A 17,439-nucleotide genomic window follows, 5' to 3' on the forward strand; every position below is an offset into this window, starting at 1 on the left:
TGGCTGTCAGCACCCAGAAGCCCTGCCCTCTCCTTCTCCTCTCTCTCTCTGTCTCTCTCCCTCTCTCTCCATCTTTCTTTCTCTCACCTTCTCTCTCTCTCTCTGTCCCTCTTGCTCCCCAATTTTCACACTCTCTCCATCTCTGTCTCTCTCCATGTGGTCCTCTCCCCGCATGCAGCTAGCTCGCTCTGTCTCTGTCACTGTCTCTCTCTCGCTCCCTCTCTGCCCTTCTCGCTCGCTCCATGTCGGTCCCTCCTTCCCTCTCTCTCTTTTTGGGTGTTTGTGTATCGGATCGAATGGGAGTGAGTCACAGAGTGGGCTCATTTGTTGTCATGTTGTCGTATTGTCTTGTGGGTTTCAGTCTTGGGTATTACGTGAACCAACAGTGTACACTATTCCATAGTTTGTTTCTTCTCCTCCCCCCCCCCCCCCCCCCATCACTGCTCCTCTATTCTCATTCTTTGCCCTCCTCTTTCTTGTTCACTGCAGTTTGAAGTTGGAATGTGAGAAGCTGGCTACAGAGAAGACGGAGATCCAGAGACACTACGTGATGGTGAGACACACACGCACGGCGCACGCACACGAGAGCGCACACACGCGCAGAATGAAATGGTTGAATGAAGGTTTGCATGAACTCACTGTCAATATGCCCAAAAAAAACAACTCGCACACATAACAAACAGCGCCTATATATCCGCTTCCGTTTACTTTCTTGAGGAACGTCGGACTGCACTTGGCAGCTTGAGTGGAGCTTTCCCATCTGTGATGGAGATGCATGCGTCTAGCGCACACACGTATGGGATCATGCATTGTAATTGTCAACAGGGCTGCCAAGCGATGAAGGACTGCCAAGCGAAATGACAGCCTTAGCATGTTGACGAAATGCTAAAGATCATGCACCTGTTGTTTTGAATGCATGTGCTCAATATGATTTGGTGAGATGGTGACGTTAATTATTGTAGCATAATGGCTACTGTGTGCGACTCGCATTTGAAACGCACCTGGTGTCCTCAGGAAACCAGGTGCCCTACGTCCCATCAGAAATCACTGCGAGTCTCCTTGGATAAAAAGTGTCAACAAAAACGACGAGATAGGAACTTGGCCGCCGGCCACCCTAAATCAACATCGGATCTGTTGACTGTAGTGTCGATTTATGACCATAACCGTGTCCCTTGAGGTCATTCTACCCCCTTGTACAGGTACAGCCCACTAGGCTGTCTCGTAGAGCCCAGCTGTACGGCTGTTGGCTGCTTCTAGAAATATTCGGTCATTTCGTTTACCATTGGTGACGTTACGGCGTGTGCTAAGCTTCGTGGCGTGTGCTAAGGCGTGCTAAGGTTCGACACTCGCGCCGCGCTCCGTCAGCGGCTTACCGGGCGTCAACAAGTGTCTGGAGTTTGAATCCCCGAGAATTTTTTTGCCGAAAAATAAATCTGCCGACGTGCCCCTGAGCCAGGCATTAAGTACACAGGAAGAAGCGCCCGGTGGCCTGGGGTTGGGCACCGCTGCTAATCACACAAGCTTGTCCCTAGGTTTCCCCATCCCCGGCGTGGCACAGAGAGGGGGCTGTGTAGCTTCCTTGGCACAAAGCAGGCACTTGTGGATCTAGCAGGGGGGGAGGGGTGAGGAGGAGGGGTGAGGAGGAGGAGGAGGGGAGGAGGAGGGGGGGGGGGGGGGGGAGGAGGAGGAGGAGAGAGGGGGGTTAATTTGGCACGACGCGACGCCCAGTCCTCTGCTCCTGGCTGCCGAATTGGGGGAGTTTGGATGTTGCTAAGCAACAGGCAAAACTTGGCACGCCGACTTTTGAGCGGAGAAGCCAGCTGCCAGGAAAAGGCGTCTTTTATGGAAGCGCACACACACACGCGCACACACACACACACACACACGTCCATGCTTAAAGAACACACACGCATGCACGCACGCATAAAGAACACGCGCACACATGAAGAACACACACATGCTTAAAGAACCCGCATAAAGAACATGGATGCACGTATGCGCGCACACACACACACACACACACACACACACACACACACACACACACACACACACACACACACACACACACACACACACACACACACACACACACACACACACACACACACACACACACACACACACGTGGGCAAATGCATAAAGGACACACACATACAGGAGGACACACGACACGCATATGGAGAACAACACACATATAAATAACAAACACAACGCGCCACGCAGAGCCAGAGTGGGAGCCACACATCCACAAAAACCAGCACCCACTAATTTTAGGGAAACACAGATACACACAAAGCACAGCTCAAGACGCCTCCACAGTTACACTCTGCCACAGAAATGCCAAGAAACACACACGCACACAGAGACACAGAGCCAGTGTTGGTGAGGATGTGTGTGTGGATAGAAAGAGGACCCCTGCCATCGCCTCTTCCATCCTGCCAAGTGGTTCTGGCTGCCCAACTGCCAATCTCCTCTCCCCCAACCAGCAGTTGTGAAAAGTAAATGTCAGCCTGTCACTTTCCACGGCATCTGACTTTAAAATGCCCCCCCCCCCCCCCCTATTCTCCATCTCTCTCCCTGGCTCTCTCCCTGGCTCTCTCCCTGGCTCTCTCCCTGGCTCTCTCCCTGGCTCTCTCCCTGGCTCTCTCCCTGGCTCTCTCCCTGGCTCGCTTTCCCTAACTCGCCCTATCTCACTTGCCCACTCGGTCCCGTCTCGCTCTTACACTTTCTCTTGGTCTTTCTTTCTCTCTTGCCCCTTTCTCTCTCTCTCTCGCCCTCACCCCTTTCACACTCACTCTCATCTCTCTCGCTTTCTTTCCCTCTGTCTTTGTCTACCTCCATGTGTCTGTCTGTCTGTCTGTCTGTCTGTCTCTCTCCCCCTATCTCTGTCTCTCTCTGTCTGTCTGTCTGTCTGTCTGTCTGTCTGTCTGTCTGTCTGTCTGTCTGTCTGTCTGTCTGTCTGTGTGTCTCTCTCACTCTGTCTCCGTCTCTGTCTGTCTCTCTCTGTCTCTCGCTCTGGCTCTCTCGCGCTCTCTCTGTCTACCTCTCTGGCTCTCTCTCTCTCTCGGTCTCGGTCCCTCGGTCTCGGTCTCTCTCTCTCGGTCTCTCTCTCTCTCTCTGTCTATCTCTCTCGGTCTCTCTCTCCCTGTCTGTCTCTCTCTCTCTCTCTCTCTCTCTCTCTCTCTCTCTCTCTCTGTCTCTCTGTCTACCTCTCTCTCTCTGTCTACCTCTCCCTCCCTCTCTCTCTCTCTCTCTGGCTCAGTTGTTGCTCAGAGCGACCACGGGCCTCAGATAAATGGCGGCCTGCAGAATAGCACACATCAGATGTCATTATTGCGATAGTCCCTCACAATTCTCTGCCCAGAGGGGATTTGAGGTAGCCTGGCTGGCGCACTCCCACATTCCTAAAGGAAGTACTTGAGGGTCATTCTCAGTTCCTGGGCTTTACAGCAGACCCACTGGTCCTTTTGTAGGTCTTTGTGGAAGACTGAGTAGGAATAGCTTAGTGAGGCGATGAACGGCCTGCGGCCTCCCATCAGCTTAATTCATATTTCATTTTTTTTGGTTTGCTGTTGAATGTACAGGTTGAATGCTTCATTGCTCGGTTTATAAATCCAATGCAGGCGTTGGTTCATATGTTGGATATATATATATATTCTTTAAATGAACAAGGCGGTTTCCCCCGCACCATTTGACCATTTTATCACGCCATTCATGTTCACATTAACATGTAATGAGCCATGTCGTTCTCTCTTCACAGTACTACGAGATGTCCTATGGCCTTAACATTGAAATGCACAAACAGGTATGTACTCAGACTTCCAGTGGATTGTCTGTCTGTCTGTCTGTCTGTCTGTCTGTCTGTCTGTCTGTCTGTCTGTCTGTCTGTCTGTCTGTCTGTCTGTCTGTCTGTCTGTCTGTGGTCACGTCAATGTTCTCTCTACTTCATGATTCTTCACTGAGCTCTGTTTTACATCTCCACAGGCCGAGAAAAGCGTGCACATGCTCACACGCAGGCACACATGCACGCACGCACACCAAACACGTACACAAACACACAAGTCATTCAAGTTTATTCCATCTAATCCTAGTGCAGAATAGTATCTCTTTATCCCTCTCTGGCTACTTCTGTGTGTCTCTTTCTCTTTTGCTCTCTCTTCTGTCTCGTTCCATATCTATCCAGCTTTTTCCCTAGGTCTCTCTCTGTCTAGCTATCTCTCTAGGTCTGTCTCTCTCTCGCCCTCTCTCGCTATGGTTCTGTCTAGCTCTCGCTCTGTCTAGCTGTCTCTCTCTCTCTCTCTCTCTCTCTGCCAAGCTGTCTTTCTCTCTCTGTCTAACTCTCTCTCTGTCTAACTCTCTATCTATGTCCTGCTATGTGGGCTGCCCCCACCACCCCCCCCCCCCCACCCCCCACCCCACCCCACTATAATGTAAATGTGTGTGCGTGTGCGTGCGCGTGGGAGCCTGTGTGGAGGCGTTAATAGGATCCACCAACAGACTTCATCTCTGCACAGGCAGACGGATGAGAATACTGTGCCCTTCTCAACCCCCCACCCCACCCCACCCCCACCACCCCTCCATCTTCTCCTCGGCTCTTCCCCATCATAAATCCCTGTCTGCTGCTCCTCCACCCTCTCCTCCTTTATGCCACACTCCTTTCTCCTTGCCCCTCTCTCACTTTCTTTCATGTCTCTTTTAATGCCCCTCTTTCTTAATCTCTACCCTATCCAGACGCACGCGCGCGCACACACACACACACGCCCACACTTTCTATTACTCATTCTGTTCTCCCGCTCTCTCTCTCTCCAAGACATACAGTCCGTGCTGAAATTCACTTTAAATCAGGTCACTGCCTCTCTGGAGTTGAGGCTCTGTCTTTTTTTTTTTCTTTTTTTTCCTCTCTCCTTTTTTTTTTCTTCTATCTCTTCCTGCTTTCCTATCTCTTCATTTAAATTGCTCTGATTTTGAAATGACCGGTGACACACACACACACACACACACACACACACACACACAACACACACACACACACTCTAGCCCTCACATCACCCCCCCCCCCCCCCCCATGCGCATTATAATTCTGTCTTGGCTCTTCCGTTTAGCCTTGCATCCCTCCTTCAGACACCCTGCTGCACTGTCATCATTGTTCCAGTTTTCTCTTTCTCTTTCTGTCTCTCTCTACGCCTCTGTCTCTCTCTCTCGAAGATGTCATTTAGTTGCTGGCGATCTCTAACAAGAAATCATTGTGTCTCCCTGGGCTGGTGGTGTGTGTGTGTGTGTGTGTGTGCGGTGGGAGAGGGGGGTGTGTGTGTGTTTGGGGGCAGGAGGGTGTGTGTGGTGGGGGCTGGCAGATGCATTCACAGAGGGTAGAGTGGGGGTGGAGTGTGGGGGGCTGGCTGGCTGCAAAATAGAGAGAAAAGGGTGGGAGAGATTTGGGCAAATAAAAGGAGTAGGGAGGAGAGAGAGAGAGAGAGGAAAAAAGAGGGAGGGTTGGAAGTTCAGCCCGGCGTCAATAAATCACTTAAGAGAGAATAGGCTGCTACACACACACACACACACACACACACACACACACACACACACACACACACACACACACACACACACACACACACACACACACAACACACACACACACACACACACACCACACACACACACACACACACACACACACACACACACAGAGACACACACACACACACAGAGACAGAGAGCGCGGTGGCTAGCTGACAGAAAGACGAACAGCCTGCGGCCATAATGATGTTGTCATCATGATCTCTGCATGCATATCATTACCGGCCCTATCTGCCTTGTTGGCTCTGCTGTTAAGTGTGTGTGTGCGGTTTTCCTGATTACTGCACTAATACAGGGAAATAGTGGTAGTCTGGAACATGGGGTGATTAGGAAAACCGATAAATGGATAGAGGGAGGGGGGGGGGGTGCAGGAGGGCTGGAAAGAGGAGGGGAATGATATGCAGAATTCTATAAGGGATGGAAAGGAGAGAAATCGTTTGACACACACACACACACAGTCACACACACACACAGAAAACTGTATCAAGACGTTCAAGGATGCCTTCGAACCACATGCACACACGGGGGCAGAGAGCTCACACACAGACAGCCAAGATTCTTGGCTCAGAAATCACACACACACACACACACACACTCACTATGTGGGCTGGCTGCGGCCACAGCAGATGCTCTCCATGAATATTTTAGCCTGGCTCCTTGGCATGGTTTCCATTTGCATGGACCAGATGTAAGCAGCTGAAATATTTACCACACTGGCCTCGAAGAGAGGGGGGGGGGGGGGGTGTGTGTGTGTGTGTGTGTGTGTGTGTGTGTGTGTGGTGTGTGTGTGTGTGTGTGTGTGTGTGTGTGTGTGTGTGTGTGTGTGTGTGTGTGTGTGTGTGTGTGTGTGTGTGTGTGTGTGTGTGTGTCTGCCCGTCCCTCCCTCCCTCCCTCCTTGGGGTCAGTGATTCTAGCTTTGTGTGCTCTGGGCACACACGCGCAACTCTCAGGTTGTGTGTGTGTGTGCGCCCATGTACATTTGCCTATGTAAACGTCGGTGATGGCTGTGTGTTTTGCCTGTCTCACAATCTTGTTTGTATTTGCCTTGTGTGCTCGACTTGTGTGTGTGTGTGTGTTTGTGTTTATTCATCAAAGTGACAGACCCCTCCCCCCCCCCCCCCCCCCTTGCCTCTTTCAGACGGAGATTGCCAAGCGGTTGAATGTGATCTGCGCACAGCTCATCCCATTCTTGTCACAGGAGGTGGTACACGCACGCACACATGCATACACACTCTCGCCCACACACATTCACTCACTCACACACACACACACACACACAGTCTTTCTATCTTGCTGGCAGCCTATGTAAAAAGCGTGCACATGCAAGCATGCAATAAGCAATCGCTCAAGGTGAAACAATTTGACACACACGCACACGCACACGCACACGCACACGCACACACACACAGAGACACACACAGAGAGAGACACACACACACACAGAGACACACACAGAGACAAAGCTGTTAGAGGAAAGCTTCAAAGACTTCCCCCTAGGGTCAAAGTATGTCCCAGGAACATTGAGAAAATTTGTTTTTCTCAGAAAAATAACCTTAGGTATTTATGTAAATCCATATTCCTATTGTTCCTTTTTTCTATAAGGGAGGACATGCTCTTTTGCCCCAAAGCCCAAATCAGAGGAAGCTAACTTGTAGCTTGTGTGTAACCATACCGTTATAACTATAGCGCCTATACCGCCCTGCCCTCGCTGACCTTTGGTTTGTTCCACAGCACCAGCAACAGGTGGTGCAGGCCATGGAGCGCGCCAAGCAGGTGACTATGGGGGAGTTAAATGCGTCGATAGGGGTACGTGGACTCCCCCCTCTGGCTCATACTGTGTCTATCTCATCCTCATATCCCTTTTTTATATTCTTCTCAGCCTTCTTAAATACAATGTCCTCATGGACATTTATTTCAAAATATACATTCTGAAAGTAATTTGGCCTCGTTGGCATGCAGGCAGACTCAAACGAACAGCATTAAACTGATCTGAATCATGCGATGGAATCTGCAACGACCCGCGTGTGTGTGTGTGCTGTGTCACTGTGCGTGTGTGCGCGAGAATCACTTTAAAACACACACTCCTTACTGCCTCACCAGGATCAATGGCTCCCAATAAATACCGATCCTCCATTAAATTCAGCCTCCGTAACCAAATTGCAACACTTCATCACTGAAGCCCCCCCCCCCCCACCACTAAACCCTGCACCCCCTCAAGCCTCACGGGTCTGATGCCCTGCAGAGAGCCTACTCTCTACAGACCCCCCCCACCCCCCTCTTTAGCCTCGTCCTTTCACTCCGTTGCATGCAACCCCCCCCCCCCCCTCCCCCGCCCCAGCCATTACTGTCTCTCCATTCCCAGCATGTATCCCCCCCCCCCCCCCCCCCCCAAACTCCCTCCCCAAGCGGCAGTAATTGACCCAGACCCTCTCTCTCCTCTTCCCCAACTGTCCCTCTATGTCTCTCTCCCCGTCTCTCTCGGCATGCAGCAGCAGCTCCAGGCCCAGCACCTGTCCCAGCACGCCGCCCAGGGCCTGCCCATGGGCGCCCACCCCTCCGGCCTGTCGCACCCGGGCCTCGCGGCGCTGGGCGGCGGCTCCAGCCTGCTGGCCCTCTCCGGGGCCCTCGGGGCCCAGCTGGCGGCCAAGGACGAGAGGGCCCACCTGGAGGCCGCCGCCGCCGCCGCCGCCGCCGAGCACCACAGAGGTAGGGGTGAAAGGGGGGGGCGCAAGGGGGATGGAGGGTGTGGGCTGCGGTTGCTGGGACCATGGGCCGTCGCTACATGGCCTCTTCATCCTCATCTATTTACATCTCGATGGATGGATGGATACCAGTCCAAGTCCTAGCCCTTCAAAGTCACAGTCGGCCTTATTGCCGATTTCTGTACCAGACTTACAAAGGAGTCGAAAATGCGTTTCTCACTATTACCACGGGGAAGGAGATAAGAGTGCACAGGCACAACAGATAACCACAAGACATCTCCTAACATAACCATAAAGTGCACAACAGATAAAGACATTTGCCTATCTAAAAAAATAAGCAATAAAAACACAAGAGTGCAAGAGTCAGTAATAGCGGGAATACATCTATTGTGATGGTCGCGCCTTGGTCGGGTGATGGGAGATAACGTTGCGTGTCTGTGTGTGTGTGTTTTTGTCTTGTGCGCACGCTTTTCCTCTCTCTTGGTCTGCTCATGGGGCGCGCGGCACTGCTGCCCGGGATGAACATGGACCGCGAGGCGGGGCCGGTGAGTAGAGACCGCCGCCTTTACCGACGACTTTAACGCCACGATCCTCAGGGGCTCAAACGCCAACCGCTCACCGACGACTTTAACGCCACGATCCTCAGGGGCTCAACCGCCAACCGCTCACCGCCGTATATATAGCGTTTAGCGGCGCGTTCGGCCTCGTTTCCTCTCGATATTCACACCGCCTATTCATACAGGAGCAATGCACTTTATAATGCGGGTGTTGTTTTTGTAGCACCCAGTCGTCGGGTTGCTATTATCGTGTGGCAAGGGATTGATGAGGTAAACTTTGCATCTCCACGACACTTTGAGATGGGAGCAGTGGGTATCCACTCAATAAACATTATGTGGGTACCCCCCCCACCCCAACCGTTTGACCCCTCAGAGTGTTAAAGTGCCCTGAGGCTGTTTTGCATGGCCATATACACCCCCACCTCCCTCCCTCCCTCCCTATCAGTGCTTGCTATGTGGTGAGCTGGAGCCGATCGATGCAGCCTGATATTCTCACATTCATCTCGGCGGCTCGAGTGCTTGAGATGATTTATGCAGTGTTTCTCACCTCATTATCACACTTCTCTGCCCCCCCCCCCCCTCTCGCCGCGTGCCCTCTACACCCCTCCTCCACACCCTCCCTCCACCCTCCCTCCCACCCTTTGCCACCTCCCTCCCCCCCGTGTTTAATTGCTCTCAATCCTTCCATCTTTACTTCCCCACCTCTCCCTTACCTCTGCTCCTCCTCCCCTGTGTCCTTGGCCTTTTTCCTCCTCCTCCTCTCCTAACCTTCCCTCCCTCCTGTCCTCTTCCTCCCCGTCACTCTTCGGATCTCTCTCGCACTCTCCCTCGCTCTTTCTCTCTCTCTCTCTCCCTCCCCCAGTAAACGATCTCTTCATTGCTTTTCTCCACTCCTTTACCATGTTTTTTTTTCTCACATTTTCTTATTTTTATATTCCATTCCATTATTTTTGTATTTTATTTATATATTGTTGTATTTACTTTTTTTTTTCCTTCTTCAATCCTCCTCTTGCCCCCCCCCCCCCCCCCCCCCCCGCATGCAGAGTTCTCTGTCCAACGGGGACAAGGGGCGTTCTGCAGACTACCTCAGCAACGGCAAGAAGAGGAAAGTGGAGGAGAAGGAGTTCATGACGGACTATGTGAGTACGCTGTGCTCCGTGTGCTCGGATGCATTCGAACTTGTTAAATCAATCGTTCAACTGTGTGTGTCTTAGTAGGAGGTAGTGACACCCACTCGAACAATGAACGTTCAAGAATAGACTCACGGACGATTTTGTCTCTACACTCAAGGCTTCCTCAAAATGTGTTCTTAAACAACATCGATTATCATCAATATAAAAATCCCCCGTGTAGGAGCTCAGTTAAGAGTGGAGTCCAATTAACGCCAAACCAAATTTAGGATTCCTAACTTGAAAAAGATGGGCTGATTGGTTTGTCGGTCGGAAACTTTGACGAGTTGGTAACATGCTACTTTCTGTCTCCCTCCCTATCTCTCCCCCTCTCTCAGGGCAGCGACGCGGATGCGAGACGATGATAAATTTAGTGGTGGACCCGAGGGGTTAGTATGTCGCTGTTGGACTCTTGGGTCCACTCCACGTCACACTCTTTATCTGCACGGTTGTGCAAACACAGACGCACACAGACACGCAGATAAAGAGACACACACACACACACACGCACACGCCCTGAGCCGTGCCGCCTGCATCCCAATGGGCCTCTCTGACCCGCCCTCTCACACACCACACACACCATACACACATACACTCGCACACACGTGCACACCAACATGCAAAAATGCATGGAAATGTAAAGGCTCATTCAGGCATTTATTGACGCATTCAATTACAAGCGTCTCATGCCATTTTTTTGATGCGAAAAAGACTGAAATATCGGGGGGAACGCAAGCTGGACCTCTGCCAAACAGCAAATAATAATCCAGAAATGTAATTCATAGTTTTAACATATAAAGTGTTTTCTAAACCGCGTTCCGAATGCCCAGGACCCGTCGTCCCCGCGCAGTGTGCAGTCCTACTCCTCCAGGGAGAACGGCCTGGACAAGATGCCCCCCTCCCGCAAGGAGGCTCCCCCCCAGGCCAGCCCCACCTCCCTGGCCTCCTCCAGCAGCGCCCCCTCCCCCTCCAGGGGGAAGGAGCCCCCACAGGTAACGTGGGACACACACACACACGTGTACGTCGGACACACACACACACAAATATACGGACAGACACGCACGCACACGTACGTCGGACACACACACACACACCACACACACACACACACACACACACACACACACACACACACACACACACACACACACACACACACACACACACAGACCCAAACACACACACACACACACACACACAAACATACGGACAAACACTCACGCACACGTACGTCCGACGCAACACACACAAACATACGGACACACACACACGCACACGTACGTCGGACGCACACACACACACAAACATACGGACAGACACGCACCAACGCACGCATATGGACGCACTGACGCGATATTCTGTAATGCGTCTGTAAAATATATGCACGTATGTATAATTAGCATTTCGGTATTAGCATGACTAGTAAAAGCTCAACTCAGAAATGTGCGCATTCATACACGTATTCCTACCTTTTCGCTTTTATTATTTGAGGTTCATGTTCTTTATCGAAATCTCATCTTGATTTATTCCCCCCCCCCCCCCCCCCCCCCAGAGAGAGAAGTCGAGCACCCCAGGGATGAAGCCTGGCACCCCCATGTCCCAGGAGTCCAACACCCCTGGACCAAGCGGGCCCCCACAGTTCCGACCGGTGCCAGGCAAGCCTGCCGTGGACCCTCTGGGTAAGACCACGCACACACACAACACACCGCACAAAACACACACACAGGACAATAGTGTTGAAACAATCTATATCGAGACCTTTGTATATTTTATGTTCAAGTGCGTGTTGTGTTGATTCAGACGGCTAACAACCCCTCACACGGTTCGATAAACCATCAAGTACACTTATATGGTCTTTAAAGATCTCCATCAAAGGGACAAAGAGAAGCCTAGCGTCGCATCCAGCGGCTAGCTGCCACCTTTAAACACGTTTCTTTCGGCACCAAGTACCCCACCTGTACGTTGAATCTCATTGGTTGGCTATCAGGTAGCAGCCCCCCCACATACATGCACACTGACACACACGTGCGCATGCACACGCACACACACTGACCCACCATCTGGGCTTAATAAGTAGCAGTGGTTAGAAACGTTCAGTGCTCCTCACTTTCTAAATGGAAAGATTAGGAGGGGTGACGGACTGTGACTGTGAGCTGGTTCATAATAAGCCTTGATCTATTCCAGAGCCTCTCTCTCTCACTCGTACTCTCTCTCTCTCGCTCTCGTGCTCTGTCGCTGTGTCTTTTTTTCCCTCTCCAACACACACACACACACACACACACACACACACACACACACACACACACACACACACCACACACACACACACACACACACACACACACACACACACACACACACACACACACACACACACACACACACACACACACACACACACACACCAAGAAATAATGCATGAATTGTACAAATTGCAGGTGCACCTCACATGGATACATACACACGAACGCATGCACCTAGCCGCATTAAGGAGCTGCATATGTGGGCGGTTGCCAGCAGGGGGCAATAGTGGTCTTGTTCTGCAGACAGCCTCCAGAGGCTGTGGAGGCGGCTGGGCGTCTGTGTTCACAGGCTCTGAGCTGTCACTCTGGGCCGTCTCAGGCCCTGAGAGGCCCAGCGTGGGGATCTCCTTCATCCTATATTAGCATGAGAGAATAGCGAGGGAAAACACTTTGCATAACCTAACCTCTCGTTGTCTTGCCCTCCCCTCCCCCGCCATCTCCATCCGTCTCACCCTCCCATATCCCTCCTCCCCTCCCTCCTCCTCTCCCTCCCTCCCTCCCTCCCTCCCTCCCTCCTCCCCCTATCTCCATCCGTCCCACCCTCCCATATCTCTCCCTCCCCCCTCTCTCTCTCTCTCTCTCTTCCTCCCTCCCTCCATCCTCCCCACTATGTCCATCTTATCTCATCCTCCCCCCCCCCCCCCCTCCCTCCCTCCCCCCTCTCTCCCTCCAGCCCTGGGTCTGAGGAACTCTCTGGCGGTCCAGGGAGCCTACCCTCCGGGGGCCTTCGGCCTGCCCCCCCCAGGGGTGAACGGGGACCTGCCCGGGGGAGCGGGCTACGGGGCAGCGCTCCACCTGGTCTCCCCCCAGATGAACGGGTCGGCGGCAGCCGCCGCCGCCGCCGCCGCCGCGGGCTACGGACGGCACCTGTGGTGAGAGGGGGAGGGGTTCATGTTCTACCTTGGTTATCCTCGATTCGTTTTTGTGCATTCCCTTTTCGTATCGCTGCTACTGTTATTTTTGCTGGCGTTTGACGGTAGTTGATCATTGGGAGACGGGCGGGAGGTTTGTTTTTAGTTTGTCTATACAGTAGATGAGTTGATGTTGAAGGGATTTCTGTAAAATTTTAGTTTTGCAACACGCAGGAGCTCTGTAGGCTTGCATGACATCGTGAACAAATGTCTCTCCAGCCCTTCTACACATTAAAACAACGTGTTGCAGCGTGTCAAGGACAAAAGCACATCAATGCGGAATTTTGATTTAATATTATATTGAATATTTTTTAATATAATTTGATGTACTGTCACCATTACCCTGTGTAACGCCATCAGGGATGTTCTCTTGGTGGAGAAGGGTGGATGACTTTTTGAACCTACTTGATCTTTGAGGCGGGGCTCAATCGGTCTACTTGAAGCCTATAGCGGTGTACATCAATATGTTTGTTTTACCTCTCGCGTTAATGTCTCCTGCGATCAAGATGTGGTGATGTTTTAATTTGGCATTTTTTCAAAAGACGGATATGTCAAGAGGGGAAGGAGTGAATGAATGAACGGAGATGTAATTGTTGGATCTATAATTGAGCATCAATCATCCATTTTTTTTTCTTATCCTTCACACAGCCTTCTGTGTCTGACTCTTAATACCACTTCCTTCCAATCACCACTCTCACTTCTACCTTCTCCTCTGTCCTCCTACGACCTCACCAATCTCCCCCTCTTCCTACTATATTCTCCTCCTGCTCCCTTCACCCCCTTCTCCTAATACCTTTACCATTCTCCTCCTTCTCCTACTCCCTTCTCCCCTTCTCCTACTCCCTTTCAACCCTATTCTCCTACTCCCTTCTTCCCTCACCTCCTACTCCCTTCTCCTTCTCCCCTCTCCTCCTTCTCCTCCCACTCCCTTCACTTCTCCCCTCTCCTCCCTCTCCTTCTCCTTCTCCCTCTCCTCCTTCTCCTCCCATTCCCTTCACTTCTCCCCTTCTCCTCCCTCTCCTTCTCCCCTCTCCTCCTTCTCCTCCCATTCCCTTCCCTTCCTCTCCCCTTCTCCTCCCACTCCCTTCACTTCTCCTCCTTCTCCTCCTGCTCCCTTCACCCCTGTGATCCCATCTGATCCCTTTTGGTCCCGCAGTCGTTTCCGACCGTCCCCTCCTGCTCTTCACCTGCCCTCCGGCTCCCCTCCCATCTCTCTTCCTTTCCTCTTCCTGTCTCCGGGTCTGAGCTGAGAGCCCCCATCTCCTGCCAGGGGTCTTATCGTCTGCCCCTCGTGTCTTCCAGGTGGGCTATGAGTCTCCCCACCCACACATGAGGGTTCCCGGGCTGCCTGCCAGCCTGCAGGCTGCCGCGTCAGGGAAGCCGTGAGTTCATTCATACATCCGTCTCACCCCCCCCCCCCCCCCCCCTTCCTGAACCACCTGCAGTGGCAACCTCAATATCTGTACGTACTGCTGCAAGAGATGTGCGATGTTTAGTGTTCCTTTTCCCATTCAGTCAAGCTCTTTCCACTAATGAACTCTCACGTTCTCCTTCTCTCCCTCTCTCCCCCTCTCTCTCTCTCTCTTTAGGGCCTACTCGTTCCACGTGGCGGCCGACGGCCAGATGCAGCCCGTGCCCTTCCCTCCGGACGCCCTGCTGGGCCCGGGCATCCCGCGCCACGCCCGGCAGATCCACACGCTCAACCACGGCGAGGTGGTGTGCGCCGTCACCATCAGCGCCTCCACGCGCCACGTCTACACCGGCGGCAAGGGCTGCGTGAAGGTGTGGGACATCAGCCAGCAGGGCAGCAAGAGCCCCATGGCCCAGCTGGACTGTCTGGTGAGTGGGAGGCTGCGGGGGGGGGTTTGTGGGTAAATGTGTGCGTTGCCAACAGTCGCTCTCACACTCTCTCTCTCTCTCTGGACGTTCCTCCGTGCACCTTGTTGTCTGCTTCGGTTGCGAGTGATGCGCTAAGCATAAGAGAGCTTGTTATTATGTAAATACAAGGAAAACGCTAGGGATTTCCCGTTCTGATAAAGAGCGCAACACACTCAAACCGTCTCTCACGCGCGCACGCACACACACACACGCGCACACCCACAGCCGCGCGGCACCTAAATTACCCCAGCGTTGTCAGCGAGGTAATCTGCTACATTAAACATCGCCAGCATCCTGCTGAGACAGCATATCTTAAGTTTGGAGCTGATAAATGACTCTTCTCCCCGAGTCTTTTAAGAGCGTACAACCCTCATATTTATTTATACTAATATAAATCTGCATCTACAAACATGCATTTGTTTAACAGGAGATCGGTTTATCTCTTATCGCCCGACACAGAACCGGGACAACTACATCCGCTCCTGTAAACTCCTCCCCGACGGGCGCACCTTGATCGTGGGCGGGGAGGCCAGCACGCTGTCCATCTGGGACCTGGCCACGCCCACCCCCCGCATCAAGGCGGAGCTCACCTCCTCGGCGCCCGCCTGCTACGCGCTGGCCATCTCCCCCGACAACAAGGTCTGCTTCTCCTGCTGCAGCGACGGCAACATCGTGGTCTGGGACCTCCACAACCAGACGCTGGTCAGGTGAGCACCGCGCCACGCCTTCAGCCACAACACACTCAGTGGGGAGGACAGAGCGTAGGTACAGACGCTGGGACCTCAGCCTCAGGGGTGCGTCCTGCTGGGTGACTCCAGGCCGCTCAGGACGGACAGAGACGTGACGGAGGACGGTCAGCAGTGAGGAGGCGGCTGGAGGGAGAGTCACAGTGTCTCAGGGTTTTCGATAACCCCGGCTCCTGACTTCAGTTACGAAGCGAGGAGCAGAGCGAGGAGAGAGACCCGAGGGGAGAGACCCGGCACTAGAGAGCGTGTGTGGGGTCAGAGACAGGAGGTGTGAGTGTTGTGTGTTATGTGTGTGTGTGACTCCCGGTGCTGTTGGGTCCATGCAGGCAGTTCCAGGGCCACACGGACGGAGCGAGCTGCATCGACATCTCCAACGACGGCACCAAGCTGTGGACGGGGGGCCTGGACAACACGGTGCGCTGCTGGGACCTCCGGGAGGGACGGCAGCTGCAGCAGCACGACTTCACCTCACAGGTACACACACACACACACACGCACGCAAGCGCACACAACTCGAACACATAACTCACACACACACGACTCAAACAAACGCGCATGCAACTCGCACACGCCTCCACACAGCTCACACGCGTGCACAACTCGCACGCATGCGCACACAACTCGCATACATACGCACGTATATACGCACACACACAGATCAAGCTGGAGGTTTGCTCTATGTAATGCATTTCATTTGATACCTACACTAATACTTCAAACACCACATCACCAAAGACCACTCACCTAAGTGACACACACACACACACACTCGCAACTTGCAAGAATTTGTCTGACAGGCGCACACGTACACGCGTGTAGGAAAAAAGGCGGTCTCCTTTTGCAGGTAAAATATGTACACACAGTCGAGCTGGCGTACGGGCGACAGTTTATCTTCACACAGTTTTACTTCACACAGTCACGGTAGTCACACAATCCCGGCACGGCTTTCATCCTAGCGAGAAGCTTCCCACTTAGCGGAGGGGCTCGTCGAGCAGGTGTTGAGTCGTCACACGAGCGAGCCTTTCATGGGGCCCTTCAGCGCGCGTGCACCGCCGCTCAAACCCTCGCTCGTTTGTGTAACCTCATTGATGTCTCCTTTTCAACTCACCCCCCTCCCCCTCCTCCTCCTCTCCCCGGTCCCGTCGTGGTCCCGTCTGCAGATCTTCTCTCTGGGCTACTGTCCCACCGGAGAGTGGCTGGCGGTGGGCATGGAGAGCAGCAACGTGGAGGTCCTGCACGTCTCCAAGCCTGACAAGTACCAGCTGCACCTCCACGAGAGCTGCGTGCTCTCCCTCAAGTTTGCCTACTGCGGTAAGGACACACACACACGCGCGCGCCCACACACACGCACGCGCGCACACCCGGCAGACTTGAGTGATGGTCTGGTTACATCTTACTCCCTAGGAGGATTATTTTCAGACAAATTGTTCAGTCCTTCGCCCTCTTATCATGACTTCCAGGGGATGCCTCGTCTCTGTCGGACTGTACAAAGGCTGCCATTTATTCCCTGCATGTTGTCTTGGCTTCCCCAGAGGCTCATCTGTTAAACTGCGTGTGTGTATGTGTGTGCGTGATCATGTTGTCTTCTCGTCC

The 17,439-nt window shown here is 52.9% G+C and overlaps 1 protein-coding gene across 1 annotated transcript in view; it reads left to right on the top strand.

Annotated features, from left to right (window-relative positions):
• The window catches only part of tle2a (TLE family member 2, transcriptional corepressor a), a 34,429-nt gene that overhangs the window by 16,876 nt on the left and 114 nt on the right, over positions 1-17,439 (top strand). The window contains 17 exon segments of the mRNA XM_056603290.1: positions 490-553; positions 3,764-3,808; positions 6,719-6,781; positions 7,312-7,386; positions 8,070-8,285; positions 8,765-8,827; positions 9,883-9,978; positions 10,347-10,361; positions 10,809-11,000; positions 11,561-11,687; positions 12,985-13,173; positions 13,176-13,183; positions 14,525-14,604; positions 14,812-15,061; positions 15,560-15,807; positions 16,173-16,320; positions 17,007-17,157. Coding sequence (XP_056459265.1) covers positions 490-553; positions 3,764-3,808; positions 6,719-6,781; positions 7,312-7,386; positions 8,070-8,285; positions 8,765-8,827; positions 9,883-9,978; positions 10,347-10,361; positions 10,809-11,000; positions 11,561-11,687; positions 12,985-13,173; positions 13,176-13,183; positions 14,525-14,604; positions 14,812-15,061; positions 15,560-15,807; positions 16,173-16,320; positions 17,007-17,157 — 2,030 coding nt within the window.

The sequence above is a fragment of the Gadus chalcogrammus genome, chromosome 12, assembly GCF_026213295.1.
Source record: "Gadus chalcogrammus isolate NIFS_2021 chromosome 12, NIFS_Gcha_1.0, whole genome shotgun sequence".
NCBI classification, from domain to species: domain Eukaryota; kingdom Metazoa; phylum Chordata; class Actinopteri; order Gadiformes; family Gadidae; genus Gadus; species Gadus chalcogrammus.